At 42.0% G+C, this 17,699-nt stretch overlaps 4 protein-coding genes across 5 annotated transcripts in view; 2 read left to right on the forward strand and 2 right to left on the reverse strand.

Moving 5' to 3' along the window:
- Positions 1–180: 180 nt before the first annotated feature.
- LOC118430773 (melanopsin-like) lies at positions 181–4,772 on the forward strand. The gene is made up of 7 exons (XM_035841795.1): positions 181–454; positions 1,526–1,659; positions 1,917–2,039; positions 2,680–2,811; positions 3,141–3,295; positions 3,716–3,950; positions 4,265–4,772. Exons 1-7 carry the CDS (start codon positions 270–272, stop codon positions 4,354–4,356), a joined length of 1,056 nt encoding a protein of 351 aa, XP_035697688.1. The 5' UTR covers positions 181–269; the 3' UTR covers positions 4,357–4,772.
- Positions 4,773–7,234: 2,462 nt separating this feature from the next.
- Positions 7,235–8,566, reverse strand: LOC118430729 (neuropeptides B/W receptor type 1-like). Its single transcript, XM_035841733.1, has one exon. The coding sequence runs from the start codon at positions 8,507–8,509 to the stop codon at positions 7,328–7,330; it is 1,182 nt and encodes a 393-aa protein (XP_035697626.1). The 5' UTR covers positions 8,510–8,566; the 3' UTR covers positions 7,235–7,327.
- Positions 8,567–8,761: 195 nt separating this feature from the next.
- LOC118430107 (muscarinic acetylcholine receptor M3-like) lies at positions 8,762–10,084 on the reverse strand. Its single transcript, XM_035840816.1, has 2 exons — positions 9,245–10,084; positions 8,762–8,767 (listed from the first exon to the last, which is right to left on the reverse strand). The coding sequence occupies exons 1-2, from the start codon at positions 10,082–10,084 to the stop codon at positions 8,762–8,764; spliced, it is 846 nt and encodes a 281-aa protein (XP_035696709.1).
- A 3,331-nt stretch (positions 10,085–13,415) lies between these two features.
- The window catches only part of LOC118431065, a 23,543-nt gene continuing 19,259 nt past the window's right edge, over positions 13,416–17,699 (forward strand). The window contains exons 1-7 of one of the 2 annotated variants that reach the window (XM_035842147.1): positions 13,416–13,574; positions 14,095–14,205; positions 14,845–14,907; positions 15,357–15,436; positions 15,794–15,924; positions 16,199–16,265; positions 16,874–17,569. In XM_035842147.1, the coding sequence (XP_035698040.1) occupies positions 14,132–14,205; positions 14,845–14,907; positions 15,357–15,436; positions 15,794–15,924; positions 16,199–16,265; positions 16,874–17,004 (546 nt within the window). In that variant the 5' untranslated portion in view covers positions 13,416–13,574; positions 14,095–14,131 and the 3' untranslated portion in view covers positions 17,005–17,569. Of the gene's footprint in view, positions 13,575–14,094; positions 14,206–14,844; positions 14,908–15,356; positions 15,437–15,793; positions 15,925–16,198; positions 16,266–16,873; positions 17,570–17,699 lie in introns of those variants that run through there. The other variant, XM_035842145.1, reaches the window with a different exon arrangement.

Raw genomic sequence — 17,699 nt, forward strand, 5'->3', positions numbered from 1 at the left:
GAAGCATCTGCTACTTTGAGCACGTAGGTAGGTAGGTAGCTAATCTGTTCCGTAATGATACAAGAAGATATTTTGAGTATTCGTGGGAACGTTTTTTTACCGTTACTTCCTACTCTTTTACATCTATTTGTTCTTTTCTAATCTACCTATCTACCTAATCATGCCTCTGTCTTTGCGTTATATTTTACTAGAATATTAAAAAAAATCCGTGCCAGATATGCTGTGTCATCATATCATATTGGTAATCTTGTTATGTTTGATCGACAGAAATGAAGATAGCTACGACATCATTACTTAATGAAGTTTTCTTGCCCTATAGAATCATCTGCCGAGGTTTTGGACGCTCACTGAGGATGTTGAACCCGATCATCTTTTACAGCTTGGGAACGTTTGTTCTAGTGGTGGGCATCGTCGGCTGGATGGGAAACCTGCTAATTATCTATGTCTTCTTCAGGTAAGACCCCCCCCCCCACACACACACACACACATACACACACTAACGTTGCCAATTAACGAGTATGCCCGCAGAGAAAGTAATCATATAATGGTGCCACCTGCGCATTTGTTGTCCGATCTATGTACGTAGGCATTATAATGACAATGACAATGAAGTTTATTGCATATTCATGACCTCCTAGGGCTAAATGCAGTAAGTCGCATACAAAGAGTCTGATAATTAAGCTATTCTATGTTCTACTTACGACTATATTTCTACATGCTTCCTCACTCTTCTTATATAGAATATATAGAAGTTTATTATAAGCAAGGCAATCTGAGATGGTAGGTCTACCCCATATCAATACCGCTTGCAAATTAAGAGTATCCCTACACTGTTACATGAGTTCTTGCAAATTCCACCTAATACTATACCATTAGTCTAACCCCGAGGCGTCTCAAGTTTCCGTCTCGTAAATGGTCGTCGCCTTTTCGAATGGTCGTCGTCATATCGCTGAGTGTTCCTTACCATGCATATCCGAGCGTTTCATAACAAGAAGCAAAAGCGTTTATAAAGCAACAGTATCGTGCTAGATGCAATTGATTATCAAAAAAAATCACGCGCAGAATCCGCGTCAAAATGCCTGAACCCTTATCATCTACGTTACTAAGCATCGCGGTGTGGAGAGAGCGTGCTAATATAATAATGATATAATATACATAAAAAGACGACGACCATTTTGTAAGGCGACTATCGTTTACGAGCCGGAAATTGCAAAACTGGAAGACAAAACCGCTTAATGATAAATGATGGAAAATTTTATTTTTACTTGTGACATGTGTAAGCTAATCAATGATGAACATCACTATTTGCATAACATCTATAAAAGCTCTAAATATTCCATGGAGCTTTGAGGTTGCCGAACTCTATTTCAATATTATCATTGACGTCGTTAACCTGGATACCAGACCCAAACCTCAAAATTTCTATCGTGTTAGATATTTTTGAGATCGGACTGGGGTCTGGTAACCAGGCTACATTGATGTGTGCATTCAACTATAAGTCACGTTGTTCCTTCCCACCATCCAGATCTAAACATTTCCACCGAACGAAGAACGTCCTGACGTTGAACCTGGCCATCACGAACGCCCTGATGTGTGTAGCGACAGTGCCTACTTTCGTGGCGTCCAGCTTCAGTCGAAAGTGGATCTTCAGTGACACAGGTAACTAGGTTGACAGTCTCTTCCCACCACATTGCTGGGTGCCGTAAACAAACCGTCACCTTTCACATTTGACCCACACCAAACGTAAAAATCGTCATTGTTATCCTTGTTAATGACTAACATATTTCAATAACTACACTTCAATAACTCGGTTGAAAGATTTGCCTTGACCGAGGCTGACCTTTGCCAAATGTCACTCATGGACAGTTTGCTTGTTTCACCTATGAACCTGTTTGACCCTTGACCTATGTCCCCAGTTTGCCAGATGACCGGTTTCATGGCAGGGTGGTTCGGCACACAGTCTATCTGCACTCTGGCGGCGATCGCCCTCGACCGGTGCATCGCTATCACTCTGCCGATGACCGGTAAACTAAGTCGCGGTGAGTGTTTTATGTGATGTTGTTCGGTCGTCGTTGCTGCTGTTTTAGAGCAACAGTTAACTTTTAATTATCAATTTTCTAAAGTTTTAAGTTGATTTTCATTTTGAAAATCTGTCTGTCAATCATCTTAAGGACATTGGACTCCCCAATTATCAAAGGTTTTGTTTGGTTATACAGGTCTCCATTAGTGACTGATATGTCACAATTCTTCCAGGAGTCCGGGTAATTTGTAGAGAATCACCAATTCTAGACGAAAGTTCGATCCGAGTGTTTCTGACATAAAATATGAATGAATAAATTAAGTTGATTATTGTGTCTTGCGACAAGTTGCCATCTTGTACCTCTCAAGACACCAGGATCAAAAGTAAACAAATATTACATGAATGAAATGTTTACATAACTCAAAGCGAAATGAGGCAGAGTTAGTATACAGTAAATGTTAGTAAGTCAAGTAAGTGACGTATCTAAGTTCAGTAACAACACAGGTATAAAATCAACGCACATGAGACAGTGAGTCGAACATAAGTATTGGCTAATGATGAATTAAGAAAAAAAACAATACGTAGGAAGCTTTGTGCGTTTGAAGCAGTGACATGGCTTATAATTAGGTTCTATTTGTATCCCTACTATTCTACTGCAGGTCGCAGGGCGATAATAAGTATAGTGGTGGTGTGGCTGTGGTCCCTGGTCTGGTGTCTACCTCCGTTCTTCGGCTGGAACAAGTGGTCCATGCAGAAATACCAGACAGGCTGCACCTTCAACTATTTGTCAGGTACACTCTCCTAACCATCATTTATAGATTGTGTTTAATGTTCGTAAAGCAACAAAGAAAAACACTTCCATGCATTACCCTAGCTGTTTGTTGATGTTTTTTTCACAAAAAGATAACAGACCACAATATACAATGGTATTATAACATCAACCGTGATTCAGCAAATCCTCATATCTCTTTCGAGTGGATGTCGTACAATGTATTATTGCCATGGTTCACCATTGTCAGTATGTTTGATCAAGGGGGAGGGGGGGGGGTCGGCCCTTACATGTTTAAGGAGTTGGTCCGTTGTGGTATGGCATTCATGTAATGACGTTTCATTTGTCTAGACAATACATTCCAAAGATGGTACATCATGGCCCTGACGTTAGCAGTCTTCGTACTGCCAATGGTGGTGATGATAGTGTGCTACTACGCCATCTGGCGGGCCGCACGGCGCAGCACCCTCGCACTCAAGGGCATGATGGACCTAGGGTCGTTTCAGGTACCACGACTTCAGTCTCATCATCATCATCATCCAGGCGTGCTGGTTGCACGGATGGCCATGACTCATAGTCTGTGCAATTTACGGATAAGCCGCTTACTGTCCATAAATCCTGATCTGTTGTGATTGAATCTATGAAAAGTCATCCTCCCACACAGGTTGGCTCTCGCGGCAATACCTTGAGATGATCCCCGATATCGCAAGGCATATGTATTACTGAGAGAGCCAAACCTGTGTGGGAGGGTGTGCAAAGTTGGTTTGCTAGCTTTAGAGAACTTTAACGTAACGTTACCTGCTTTACAATGACGGAAAAATCAATTTAATAAAGACATAACGTTACATATATTATGCAGTTATCATTTTTATTGGGGAAGGCATAATGAAAGACCGTAAAAGCAAGAATACTCTGTGTCTCATTAGAACCTGCCGAAAAAGCGAAGGAATGTCGACGTCCACACGGCCAAGGTCGGGGTGCTGGTCACCTTGCTCTTCATCTTGTCCTGGACACCTTTCGCCATCGTGGCTCTGATTGGCTGGGCTGGATATGGTCACGTGCTAACACCTCTGGCGGGAGCCATTCCTGCTGCGATTGCCAAAATGTCAGTTGTCGTGAACTACGTCGTGTATGCAGCGCTGATGCCTGACTTCAAGCGAGGTAGGTAACGTTAACTTCCAGTGTGGGTTTGGCTTCAAAACAATCTTGGCTAGTTTTATTGGAGGGTGTGTGTGTGTCTGGTCTCGAGTCGACGGTTAGGTATATACCTAAGAAGATTGACAAGTTAAATTTAGACTACAAAAACGCGGTTGTTTTCTTTCCTTCGTGTATTGAAATTATCAGAAACATTGTGACAGTTCGTAACAACACTTCTTAAGTGGTTGTCCTAGAGATCCGTGTACTGTTGCAGCCGACGTTTACTGCAGCAATGATAATTCATCAATGATACAAAAGCTTTGAATTTGATTTTGCAGGTTTACGTGAAGTTCTACCATGGATGCCCGGCTCAGGTCCCCGTCGCCAACGGGATATGACGTCACGATGTGCATCTGTGGAGCATTCCTGAACCATCCTCTATGACGTAGGGGTAAAAAAAAGTAGTGCGGTCGAAATCTTGAAGCGTCTGTAAACACTGCAACGTGAAAGAAGCGGGGCATGAGCTTTGCTATATGGTAGCATGATAAGTCAGATCGTATGTATAAGATCATGATGTTTGTCCATTCCCCGTATCAGTGCGTGTGACCTTTACAGCTGACTGCCTGGGTGAGTCGGCTGCAGTTCCGCATGGCCCCGCATGACCCCATTTAAAAGAGGTCTTTAAAAAATTTCAAAACTGTGTTCTGCTACCTTATCGATACACAGGATTACCTCTACAAATGAACATAATCTTCTCGGTTACACAACCGTCTTTATTCTTCTGCAGACATTTCGGCGACCACCTGCAGTGTTCCTCAGTGCGTAACGAAATTGTTTCCATCTGTGCATAGTGAACTTAACCTGCTGTTTGACGTAACTTGTCTAGAAATTATGTCACAATAGCTCAAATTCGGTCTACACCGACGCCATGTCAAGTTTACTAGGTGTCGATAGCAACTGTTTCGTAACGCACTGAGGAAGACTGCAGGTGGTCGTCAAACGCCTGCAGATGAATAAAAGATGTGTAACGAATAGGGGTGGGTACCGGTACATTAAATTCAGGTCCAGGTCTGGTTCAGGTCCAGAGGATCAGGTCCAGGTCCGGACCTGAACCTGGACCTGATTATATATACAAAATGTATATGAGAACTTGTAAATGGACGATGCTCAAAACAATGGTTCATTTCACTACAAAGTAATCTGTTTTATGTAGTATTCGACTCCCACTGGCGTTTTAAAATCCTACAAGGCTAACTGCCTCAGTACTATTGACTGTAAGAATTGGTAAATGATTATAGACTCTACTTCGCTCTAGCTTGTTATTTTCCTCGACTTTTAAGCCCTAAAACGTGTGAATGCCTGAATATATTATCTGTTTATTTTCCAATAGGTCCAACATTCGGTCCACTGATTTTTTTCAGGTCCGGTTTTTCTGGACCGGTCCAATAAGAAAAAAAAAGGTTTTGTACCGATACACTGTACCGGTACCCACCCCAAGTAACGAAGTTTAGACTATGTTCAATTGATCTACCAAGCTGATGAACCTATTTATAAATACCTCCATTAATGTCTACTATGTTGGCTAGACATCGCTGCTTGATACTGTATGGATGGGAGTTGGCTCAACAACAGGAAAGAAAGCCAAGTCAGCGCAATAGCCTTAGACTAGTAAACAGTGCTCAATTCAATTGTGTCTTGTTGAGAGTGTGTCTATGGTGTTAATGCCTATAATGTGGAAACATGAAGGAATATCTTTCAGAGCGCTTAGTTATAATCACCAAGTACAAAGCACACATAGTTACGAAAAGTTGGTAACAACCTAATGGATACATCGAAAATACCGTGCCATTTAAGCCTTTTAAAACACTCCGGTGTGCGTGAGTTTAAAGCTGATCCCGCTCGCAAGTCGCGTGCTCTCATGTATGTATATATTTTGACAAACTATCTGTATAAAAAAGTATGTATATGTCTAATGCAGCGAAATACCAAACGATACCAAAAGCTGAAACATTGTAAATAGGAAACGAGGGAAACCATGAATGTGATGCAGTGTCCATGGTAACGCTGTCGTCTTTTGATCATGAGAGAAAAGACTATATCTGTATTTTTTATGCATTTCATGTTATCGAACGATCGTCGCTATATAATGAGAGTAATCTTCCCCATCCCTGTTAAGCAATATATTCTTAGAAGTGTAAGAAGAAAAGAAGTTTATTTATTGCCAAATGTGTAACATTGTGGAAATTGATTTGTATATTTTGCATTTGGACTGAAATTATGAATGTACGGTGAGAAGAGTGCGACATTGCTGCCGTATTGCCTTATCGTGAAACGTGACTTGTTATATGTCCTGTACTCGGATAATGTTTCTGTGAACTATTACGGACTAACAGGTCAATAAAGTTTGTGAGAGATAATACTTCTACTGTTTCCTTTGTCACACCTGTCTTGTGTATGTAGAAATTGTGTATAGAGACTTATAGACTTATAATACCCATTAGGACTTTAAGCGATGTAAACTGTATCTGTGTTATATACTTTCAACGACCCTTGCCTCTTCCCCCATGACTTCAATGAACAGCGGCCTTCAGAGCGATTTGAGCTTTCATGAATAAACAAAGATTCAAACTGTTGCTTTCATTAAACACTTGTAAAAATTGGCTGTTATCTAGATCTATCACATTGACACGGGACGCAAAATCCGAACAAGATGCATTGCACGTTTACATCAATTTATTGATTTCATAAAGCATGAGAACAAATACCAACTAATGAAAATACTGACCAACATGGACACATCATACATGTATGTCCACCGCCTAGACACATTTCAATGGTGAGTTAAATGTTCTCAATTGTCAGGATTACACCAACGTTACATCGCACTTTCACAACAGTCAGTTTTACAATGTAGCATCACTTTTGAATTTGCATACATCGAAGTGATCCGTTGCAAGACAAATCCATTGTTAGCCTTTGAGCCAAATCTTTTTACACGCATTACCAAATATGTTAACGTTAACCACCAAGTGATACATGTATGTACATTTCAACAGCTATCAGGTTTACATCATCACCAGGTTTACTAATTCTGACATATTTACAAAGAAACACAATTATACATCACATATCTACATCGATGCCAGTGGTTATACATGCCGTTACCACATTGCCGCCCCACTTATATCACATGCTAACACGGTAAGATTCTGCTACGCAATTACAGACTATACCACTTTCGGGTATACGGGGTGTTCACCTCCGTTAGCCTTATCTAAATATATAGATGTAACAGAAACTGTTCATCACTATCTTGACATTTATGAAGTGCCTTCCGCATAACATAATCCGAGTAGAAATCTAAAAATTGAGAAGGATGGGGCGCTGTTGACGATCATCATCTAGTCTGACACAGTAGGCAAGGTACAGGGTTCTCTAGGCTCAAAACCGATGGCCACGGTCAAAGGTTCTGGGGTGAATGGTTTTGGAACCGAAGGTCGTTCAGAAATAACCTCTGTCCTCTGAGCCAAAGCTGACCTGGGACCTGCCTGCCTCGGGCAGTCTTCGTTTTGCTGTCTCTGTGGTGGGCTACGCATCAGCATCCGTCGGCAAGTCTTTTTAAAATCTGAGTTCTTTCTGATATGAAGATAAGAGTTAATACAGCAGTTAGTATAGTACATAATCCAGACAATGGAACTCACAGGGGGTGGCCAGTCCATACCAGACGCCACAAACACACAGGATGGACCCACTAGCACACAGAACACGCATGCCAGAACCGCCAGATTCTTCGACACTTTGAGCATGTTTTTCTTCTGCTGGTTTTGGATAGACGGGTTGTTTGGGTTATAGGAGGCGTTTCGAACATGGCGGTAGATGGCGGTGTAGCTGTACAGCATGGTGAGGAGTGGCAGGGCGTACAGCGTCCCGATCACCGCACGGGTCGCCAAGACAGGCCCTGTCCAGGCGACGCAAACCCCAATCGACAGCATCCCAAGGAAGCCGTAGCCGAGCACGAAGGGAATGGCGGCCGTCCAGGACACGAGCCAGGCCAGCAGGACGATCAGAACGTTGTTTCTGGCGGTGAAGAAGGCCTTGTAGGTGGATCTGGGCTTGGTGATGAGCATGTAGCGGTGAAAGGCGATGAGCGCCATGCAGGACAGCGAGGTGAACTTGTTGGAGATGCCGATGGTGGCGAGTGCGGCACACACACTGGGATGGAACGGAACCCGGTGGGTTATGACAGTGTAGACGCCGAACGGCAGGTAGACAGCCGTCTCCAGGAGGTCTCCCGCTGCCAGATTCACCACGAACCAGCTAGTGGCAGTGCGGAGCCTTTTGTTAAACCCCACAGCGAAGATCACCGTTCCGTTCAGCGCGGTTCCCACCACGGCTAGAAGACCCATGACCATCGCCACGCCAACAACGGCTCCCATCGATCGGGGGGAAGCCGGCGTGGAGACAGCAGTAACGGAGCTGTCGTTGGTGCTGAAAAGCGTGCTGTTGGGGTATGGAGGCATCCAATCGCTGAGTGTTGCGTTTACAGCGAAGGTCGTGTTTTCAAAGTCGATCCCCATCCCCATACCGATATTGTTTTGTTACTCGGGCTAGCAACACCTCTTTTATGCATTTGTGGTCTGAAATGATACGACTTAGATCAACCCTGGGCTTTATAGACCACGGGCTATGTATTAACTTGCATTATTAATGTCATAATGACTAGTTGTAATTTTTGTGACTCTGAGTGAAAATTATGTTGATAAATCTTGACATTGTTCGTGACAAGTAATCAAATTAAGCTTCTTAAGCCACCAGGACATATAAGAGGGAACCTTCTAATACTGTGTGATAAAAAAAGGAAATGTTCTTTTTGAATTTATTTGCCTCTCTGATGATGTATTGACAAGCTTTCAACAAGCGAGCCAAAATGCCTTCCTCTTTGACGAACCTTCCTAGGTAGACACAGTAGGTAATTCACAATAGGTCGGCTCCCTTGGCTCAAGACGGGTTACATGTGTACGCTGTATGATCAAAGTTCTAACGCGATTTGCTTGGACCGTCTGGTCAACGGGTTGACCTAATCTTGCCTGTCTAGGACCATCTTGATTTTGCTCTCTCTGTGGTGGGCGACAGAAGATAATCTTTCGACAGACCTTCTTAAAATCTGAATTATTTCTGATATGCATAAACGCATTTATACAGCAGTTGGCATAATACATAATCCAGACTAGAGCGTTCGCAGAGGCTGGCCAGCCCGCACCAAAGACCACAAGAATACAAGAGGGGAACACTAGCACACAGAAGACGCATGCCAGAACCGCGAGGTTTTTCGCCACTTTGAGCATGTTTTTCTTCTGCTGGAGCTGAATACAAGGGTTATCTGGATTGTAGGGTGCTTTTCTAACATAGAGGTAGATAGAGGTGTAGCTGTACAGCATGGTGAGGAGTGGCAGGGCGTACAGCGTCCCGGTCACCGCACGACGAGTAGTCAAGACAGACCCGGTTGCCGGAACACAAATCCCAATCGAAGGCGTTCGGATGAAGCCGTAGCCGAGCACGAAGGGGATGGCGGTCGTCCAGGACACGAGCCAGGCCAGCAGGACGATCAGAACGTTGTTTCTGGCGGTGAAGACGGCCTTGTAGGTGGACTTGGGCTTGGTGATGAGCATGTAGCGGTGGAAGGCGATGAGTGCCATACAGGACAGCGAGGTGAACTTGCTGGAGATGCCGATGGTGGCAAGTGCGGCGCACACGCTGGGATGGATTGGAACCCGGTGGGTGATGACAGTGTAGACGCCGAACGGCAGGTAGACAGCCGTCTCTAGGAGGTCACCCGCCGCCAGATTCGCCACGAACCAGCCGGTGGCAGTGCGGAGCCTTTTGTTGAACCCCACAGCGAAGATCACGGTTCCGTTCAGCGAAGTTCCCACCAAGGCCAGAAGACCCATGACCATTGCCACGCCAACAATGAAACCCTGCGTTGGTTGGGGAGAAGCGGACGTAGGTAAAGCATCGATGGTGCTGTCATTGGTGCTGGAAAGCGTGCTGGGATACATCTCGGCACTGGCCGTGGTGTTGTTAGAGTACAGGAATATTCCATCGTCGTCTGTGACATTCACAGCATAGGTCAAATTTTCTAGGGCCATACCGACATCCATGTTTGTCTTCCTGAAGTAAAGAAAAATTCCAATGAGAATTCGCCAGTAGCAGGCTGTACAGAATAGAAAGAAAGGATATCATTATGTTGTTCTTTTGCTCTTCGACCTGCACTTTGTACATTGATTTCAAGGTGTATATATATAACGGTCGTTGTTGTTACTTGCTGTAATTCACCATGTGTATCTATAACAACGAAACAAGTCTTAAGTTCATAAGGAATGATTCTTTTCAGAAAATATACACAATGCAGTGTCTTTAAACAAATGGATAACTTAACATATAACGGCTTTTACATGAATTACCCATACAGTGTCTATTTGTGAGCTAAATCATGAAATGTACATACGATAAACTTCCACTTACGTACAATGCAGTTTTCGGCAGCCGTTCCGAATGCTCGTCGAAGTAACTGCTGTCTGTGTGGAAATGAGTGGATAGGGATCGTCACCGTCTAGATCACTGTTTGGTCAGCAGACTTTAGACCCATCTCTGGAGTCCCTAAGTCCCTCCGCCCCTCAAACTAGCTCGTAGCCTTTGAGATTGGTTGGGGAGTATTTATGCAACTTCAATGGTTTGTAACGTGATTGGAAATGTATCGGATTAAGACGATTATGATAGTATTTTGTAAGGTGCTTTACAAGGTCGGATTCGGTGAGAGGATCATTGAGTTGATCGGCTCATTCGGAAGCAGCTAGGGATTGGAATGGATAGGCATGATGGTCCAGGACCTTAGCTATTACAGACATTTGGGTATCTCACATGATGAAGCCATAAAAGTTTACAAAACTGAAGCAAAAGAGACGCGGAATCTGGAAAGCTTCCATATTTACTCTATTCCTTTAAGTATATGTTTTGGTGACGATACCCGACATCAAACGGAGCACGTTTTGTATAAACTGTTAACAGGATATAGACGATGATTATGATAACACAGTTGTCTGCTATGTAATGTCAAACACACGTTGCATACAGTTGCCCATGTGAGACTTAGTGCTCCAGTAGACGAGAGGGTGGAGAAGGAATTGCACACCCCTCCTTCACCATAAAAAGTCATGTGCAGGTCAGGCAAACAGGCAAATAGCCTGTCTGCCTCCTCATCTGTCCAATCGACAGGAGAACCCAAATGTCATTCTATGTTTACCTCGTATGTCATTGTTGTCTGCACCTCTCTGTTTATGTTTTTACATTTGTTGCGTCATGCTATAGACCACATGTACCTAGGCCGTCGAGGCATGAATGAAGGGTTGTTGACCCGACTGCTCCTCGAATAAAATCACGGAGTAAGCGAAGGGAACGATTTGGTTTTATGAAATGGCTATAGCAAATGACCCGGCTTTAAGAAACCATATATACACCGAGGAATGGGTGGGTCATTAACATTATCATCATATATCCTACCGAACTGAGCAACGTAAGCTATGCAAATTCCTGTGAAATATTAATTTCTTTCTCTCTTCTCTCTCTTCTCTTTCTTTCCTCTTTCTCTCTCTCTCTCTCTCTCTCTGTGTCTCTCTCTCTCTCTATATATATATATATATACTACGATAATATGATCGCAATCTATCTATCTATTTATATCTATCTATCTGTCTGTCTATCTATCTATCTCTATATAATATGTCATTATCACAACCTATCTATTCATATCTATCTCTTTATCTATGTATATAGGTACGATACATAGTCCCCCTTAATGTTATACATTTAGATACATTTGTCCAATACAGCTTTTTGAAGATTTAAGATTTCACTTTGAATTCAAAATTTCTGAGAGCACTGTACATGTAGTGCATATACAGTGTGCATAAGATGGATAGACTCAATTGTGTTCTACTACATTTATTGGATGATGAATGACAGGTGTTGGATGATGGATGTTTACCCTGCAGTACGCCGGGTGGAGAACGTCTTGATAGATAGTTTCAGAGGTACTCGTTCGTTAGTAGGGATAAGAAGTTGGTATTTGAAAAATTGATATTCTAGTAGTTGCTGACAGTGCAATGCACTTGCGTCTGACAAGGTAAAAGAACAGACCATTCCCGAGCGTGTAAAGTAGTGATGCGAAGGCATGTGGCAAGAGCTCACATGTACTTATATCAACGCAAGTTTAATAAATGAATGAGAAATATCACTTCTCTCGTTAACGAATGTCGTGCCATAAGTCGCTTGCTTGGTTACAGCTAACGTTTTAATTTTCAGTACGCGTTCGAGCCCACTGAAGCATATATGACAGCCGTCTTGTCTTACAAAAGTAAGAAATCTGCGAGCGTTGTACAGTTTGGCGTTGGATTTAGTCTGTGTTATAAGAAGATCTGTGGCTGCAGAGAGGACGAATCTTTGATATCGGTTTTGGCGGTAGCATTAGACAGGAAGAAAGTTGGATGAGCCTAGCTTTGACACAAATCGGATCGGGCCCCAAGCAATATGATCAAGATTTCTAGTTCTAGCCGGCTCTTTTGAAATCTCCACCGGTCTTTCCTCTTTCAACTATAACTGCATGTAGTTTTGTTGTAGCTAGTTTCCTGGTCTAATTGTATTATGCAGTGCACTCATGGCAAGTAAAATGATTTTCCTTTGGCTAAGTTTGACGTGGCATATACATTGCATTATACATAAGTCGGAGATATGCGTAGGAAAATCTTCATAGGTAAACAGGAAATATGTCTTCATGCCTTGAGGACGTGGCCGATACCAGACAAAACTGCAGATAGATGAACGTTCCAAATTTAGCACATTCTTTTTTTTAGAAAATGGGTGAAACGATCGTGGGCGGTAAGCGTCCTTCATCTGTCAACCGTGGTGAAATATAATGTACTTGCGGGCATCTGCCGACTGCACATGCCCACAAGTGATACTGCATCCAGCGACTTTAATTCTAAGCCGTGTGTGCAGATCAGTATTGCGCGTTAATCCTCTAATATTAAGTTTTGTCACGATTCTCCAAATTCCTTAAAACTTTCGTATTAGATGTAAAGGGGGAACAATTTTTCAGCCCTGTCACGTGTGACAATAAATGTTAAAGGGGCATTCCACTCCAGAAGCTCGAGTGTTATTTTCTAATTCTGATAGATGATATTTTTGGGGATACAAATTCACCCGACTTTTCGCAAAGTTACCTCATTTGTCTTTTCGACAATAATCCTTTCTAATCCAAGTACCCCTAAGTATTCTTTTAAACTTTTTTGTTCTATCTTTTATAAGGTTTAGAAATGACAATTTCGACAAATGCTACAGCATGCAAACATGGCTGTAATACAGGAGGTCGTAAGTACTGTTGCAAGCCGTCCCTGCTGTTTCACTTAATCCGCCAGAAGTCGCACGCGCACCTACGGCGAGACGCCATTGCCTGGTTACCGTGACGTCACCACTCCACTCCAGATCCAGGCAGGCTCCAGAGAAGGAAGTTTGTTTTGCTCGATAGTTTATCAAAAATAGGCTGTATTTGGGACAATGCTGGCTCGGAGGTAGCGGAAATACGACATAAGCACGGTAAGTCCCGCGAATCACTAACGTTACTTAATGGTAGAATTGAATGTTTTGACAGCCGGTAAGCCTTGCTCTGAGAGAAAATGTTGCACAAAATTCTACCCCCCTCCCCACATAAGGTGGGAGACTTAAATTGTTTGCGTGCAGCACAACTTTTCTTCCTCGGTTCCAGTTCCCTCAAATTACGCCCTGCACTGTAAATTTTCGCCTATCGTCCAGGAACTGTGTTGTCGCTGTTGTTGTCATATTCCAGTTTTGCTTTAGTATTTAATAGGTTGACTGATAATGATAACCTTATGCTTATATGCTTACGTTAATTAAGTGACAGTTCAGTTAACCTGTTAAGTTAGTGCGATGTGACGTTAGAGACGGCTAGGAAATTGAAGCAGTAAGATTTTAATCACATACAATGTATCTCCTTTCAATTAAACCTTTTTCTGTTGAACAAATAACACAGCACTACTGCCACAGCACTACTGCCACAGTGCTATAACGTTCCATGTTTTCCTTCATTGTACCCCAGTTCTACACAGTACCTGTATAACTGCAGTCCTGTCACCATGTGGTACTATTGCTGGCCCCACAGTGTGTACCACCTCATCCGATGGTTCCCCAAGACAAACAGGCTGAAGATGTAAGTACACTAGACGGTTCCTTCTTGTAACCAAAACTCAACAATTGACATACATGTACAATGGTTTGTTCTTTAATCATAATGATGTTAAATAATATCATAGACACTTTTGATATAGTATAACGTTAACATCCTTAATAATTTTTTGTAATTTTTATGTCACATATGGTATATGCAACATTACACACGACACTTGTCATACCTGTGCTAACATACCAGCTGGTGCTTATACAGCATACACTTTTCTTTGAGACATACATACCATAATTTACACACATGGTAAAATGTTGTACAAAATTGTGTGCGCATTTTGTAAAGTTGTAAAAAGTATGTACAATGTAAGTACAATGTCTTATTGAATTTGTGATTGTCCCTGATACTAACGTCATAATTAATCCAAAACTGGGCCCACCCAAGATGTTTGTATAAAGGAAACATAAAAGTGTCAATCAAGGATTATACAAAAATGATGAATATTTGTTTTTTACATTCTGTGTGTTCTGTTGTGTTGTCCTTTAAAATTATGTTTCCAACCGGGTCCCAGTTTTGAAATGTGACTAAAGCATTTATAATTAGTTGGACACAGGTCATATTCTTGTTCACACTACAAGACATAACTTTCTACCCTCATCCCCTCAGCCGTATTGTGGTGACTATCTTCACCTGTGCCCTGCTGGCTCCACAATTCTTTGTGTTGACCAGGTAAGTTCATTAATTCTCATCTTTCCTATTATTGTTTTTATCTAGCATACATTTGGAACAAGAGATAGCTGACTGTAAATGTAGCCTTTAATTTTGGTAAGTAAACTAACTAATTTCCCAACAGATACATGATGTTATTGATTTTAAGTATTCATAATGCTAGACTCCACATTGTAAGGTTGCAACTATGTCGGTTTATTATTCTCCAAGCAGAGGTTTGGCTCTGGCTGTTTTACTTGATAATATGTGTTTTTAGGCATTTCAATCAGATTTACTATTTTGTGCCTTTTCATAAGACATTAAGAAAATGGCACAAAACATGTCAAAAACAGCTGGAGCCAAATCTGTGCTCGGAAAGTATTTAATGTTAATCATTTATTGAACAGTTGTTGGACATGTTCATTGAACTGCTAGGCTGTTGTTGTTTACTGTTTATCTTTGTTTACCAGAGAGCAGAGCACTCGGTACTGTGGGCAGCAGTTGTTTGACCTGCTAGTGGCCTCCATCGTTTTCACCTTCTGTATGATAGGTAAGGAAGTTTTTCAGAGAACCCTGTAACATTGGGGGAAACAATTTCTATACTAGGTAGCACATGTTTCCTTACTAGATAGATTTAATTTTGGACAATGCTTGCAGCTAGATGTACAAAGGTTAAGTGTAATAGATTGCTCAGTGTAACATAACCAGCTGCTACTGTATGCCTGCAAAGCAGTTGTGCTATGCTAAGGGGTGGTTATACCAGCTATACAGATACAGTTGGGTAGTAACGTTACTTGTAATTTTCTGTTATTCCATCTGCCAGACCTTATAGATAATAGACAGTGTAGTAGAATGTGTAAACAATAGTTCAGTTTATTTGATACAGATTAAACCACATTCTCTGCAGGTTTTACGTTCCTGTTTGCGCTGATGGACCCTGTGCCACGGGAAGTCAAACTGGCTTTCCACGTCTTTGGCCTGGCATCATTTGTGCTGGGTTTAATCTACACAGTACAGACAGCCACTGGGGAGGAATGTGTAGGTTTCTTTTCCTTTTTGTTCTTTTATTGTCGGTTGAGGAAATGTGCTCTCTTTGCTATACACCTGTATGCTTACTCAGTTTGTAGAGTTAGTAGGCCTAAAAAGTGACACCGCTGTTTATATAAATGTCTTGATATGTTTAGACTGTTCACTACAGTGTGTCATACTATATCTCATGTTAATGGTATGTCTGTATCATCTGTCAGGTAGGATTTAAGGAGATCCATCTTCCTAACTGCACTGTTTTCCTTTGTTGTCTCCGTTGTTGCAGAGAAACAACACCCCAGAGTTGTACTACTTGTCACTGGCCTTCACAATCATGGCCATGATCACAGCTGGTTAGTATGGCTTTCATTTCGGAGTCATTTAAGGTTTCTATTATAAGTAGTTAAGTCGGAAACACTTACTCCATCAGTTGTATTGATTAAGGGTCAAACCATTCTGCTGCTCATAATGTATTTTACTAATTTTTAGTCAAACTGTTTCATTGGCCATGTTATATATACTGTATTTGTGATCATAGTGTATAGTGTCTTTAGTGTGTATACCATGTAATTTGTATATTGCATGGCTTCTTACATGTAATGTATGTTCTAGTACTAAAAAAAGGCATCTGCTGCTACTGCCCATTATGCTGTGGTTTGACAAAATTTTCATTTGTTACATGTGACAGACCATTCTGTCAACCTTGACAGGCAAGAATCTGTGCGTGGGTAAAGAGATAGAATATCCAAACGAAAATTGGACACATGCAGAAAATCCTTTACAGTCAATGATGGAAAAATACTTTGAGTTGGCTTAAGCAGATATTTTGCTCAGTAGATATTTTCTGTTAGGGTTGTCTTGCAATCATGTTATATTTGTTTTCATACATTCCTTTATCACACAGCTTTCGGACCCATGTATCTGATATTGCATGTTGGCTGATGCATATTTTATTCTCCAGCGTTCATCCTGGTCATGATCCCGTTTTGGCTGATGAACCATTTCTGGGACCGGTCGGTGCTAGATTACAGAGAGCGGTCGGGGCTGTGCTACGAGCCTGTCATGTGTTGCTCCTGTGTCTGGCACGTGTAATTCAATCAGGGTTTATTCATGGTAACAATATGTGCCTTCATCCCAAGTAAGGGGGGGGGGGGTCATTAGTGTAACGCTAGTTCACCTTTATTCGCGGGGTAACCTTTATCCGTTGTATTTAACACCAGGGTATTTATCAAGTCGATGATATCAAGTCGATGAACGGTGGTCTCAAACTGCAATATATTGAAAAAAATGCAATTTGAAACCACCGTCCATCAACGTGATATCCCTAGGTATCCTGTTTTTAGGTACAACAGATATAGGTTACCCTGCGAATAAAGGTGAACTAGCATTACAACAACAAACTCGAAGCTGGGAAACTACCCAATTTTCTTGTTTTTTTCCCAATCATTCCAATTTTGTGCCACGAGTAAGACCAAGCAAGCCTGATTCCATATCTGATATTTCCAAAAGAAGCTTATCTCAAATTTGAAAATTAGAGTAAAAGGAATGAAAACAACAGAAAATTCAAACAGAGGACATTTTTTTTCCATTGGGTCTTGTCAGATTTGTAGTTGCCTAACATTCAAAAGGAAGATCAAAGTCAATATGCAATAGATGCCCATTCATTAAAATCCAGTTTTGCCCTAATGTCCCGGACATGGGCCCTTAACCCCCTTAATGGGAAGACCTTCCTGGGGGGGTTTTTCTACCCCCCCTGAAGCCGGGGGGGGTATTGGGGGGGGGGGGGG

This window comes from Branchiostoma floridae, chromosome 14 (assembly GCF_000003815.2).
Source record: "Branchiostoma floridae strain S238N-H82 chromosome 14, Bfl_VNyyK, whole genome shotgun sequence".
Lineage (NCBI taxonomy): Eukaryota > Metazoa > Chordata > Leptocardii > Amphioxiformes > Branchiostomatidae > Branchiostoma > Branchiostoma floridae.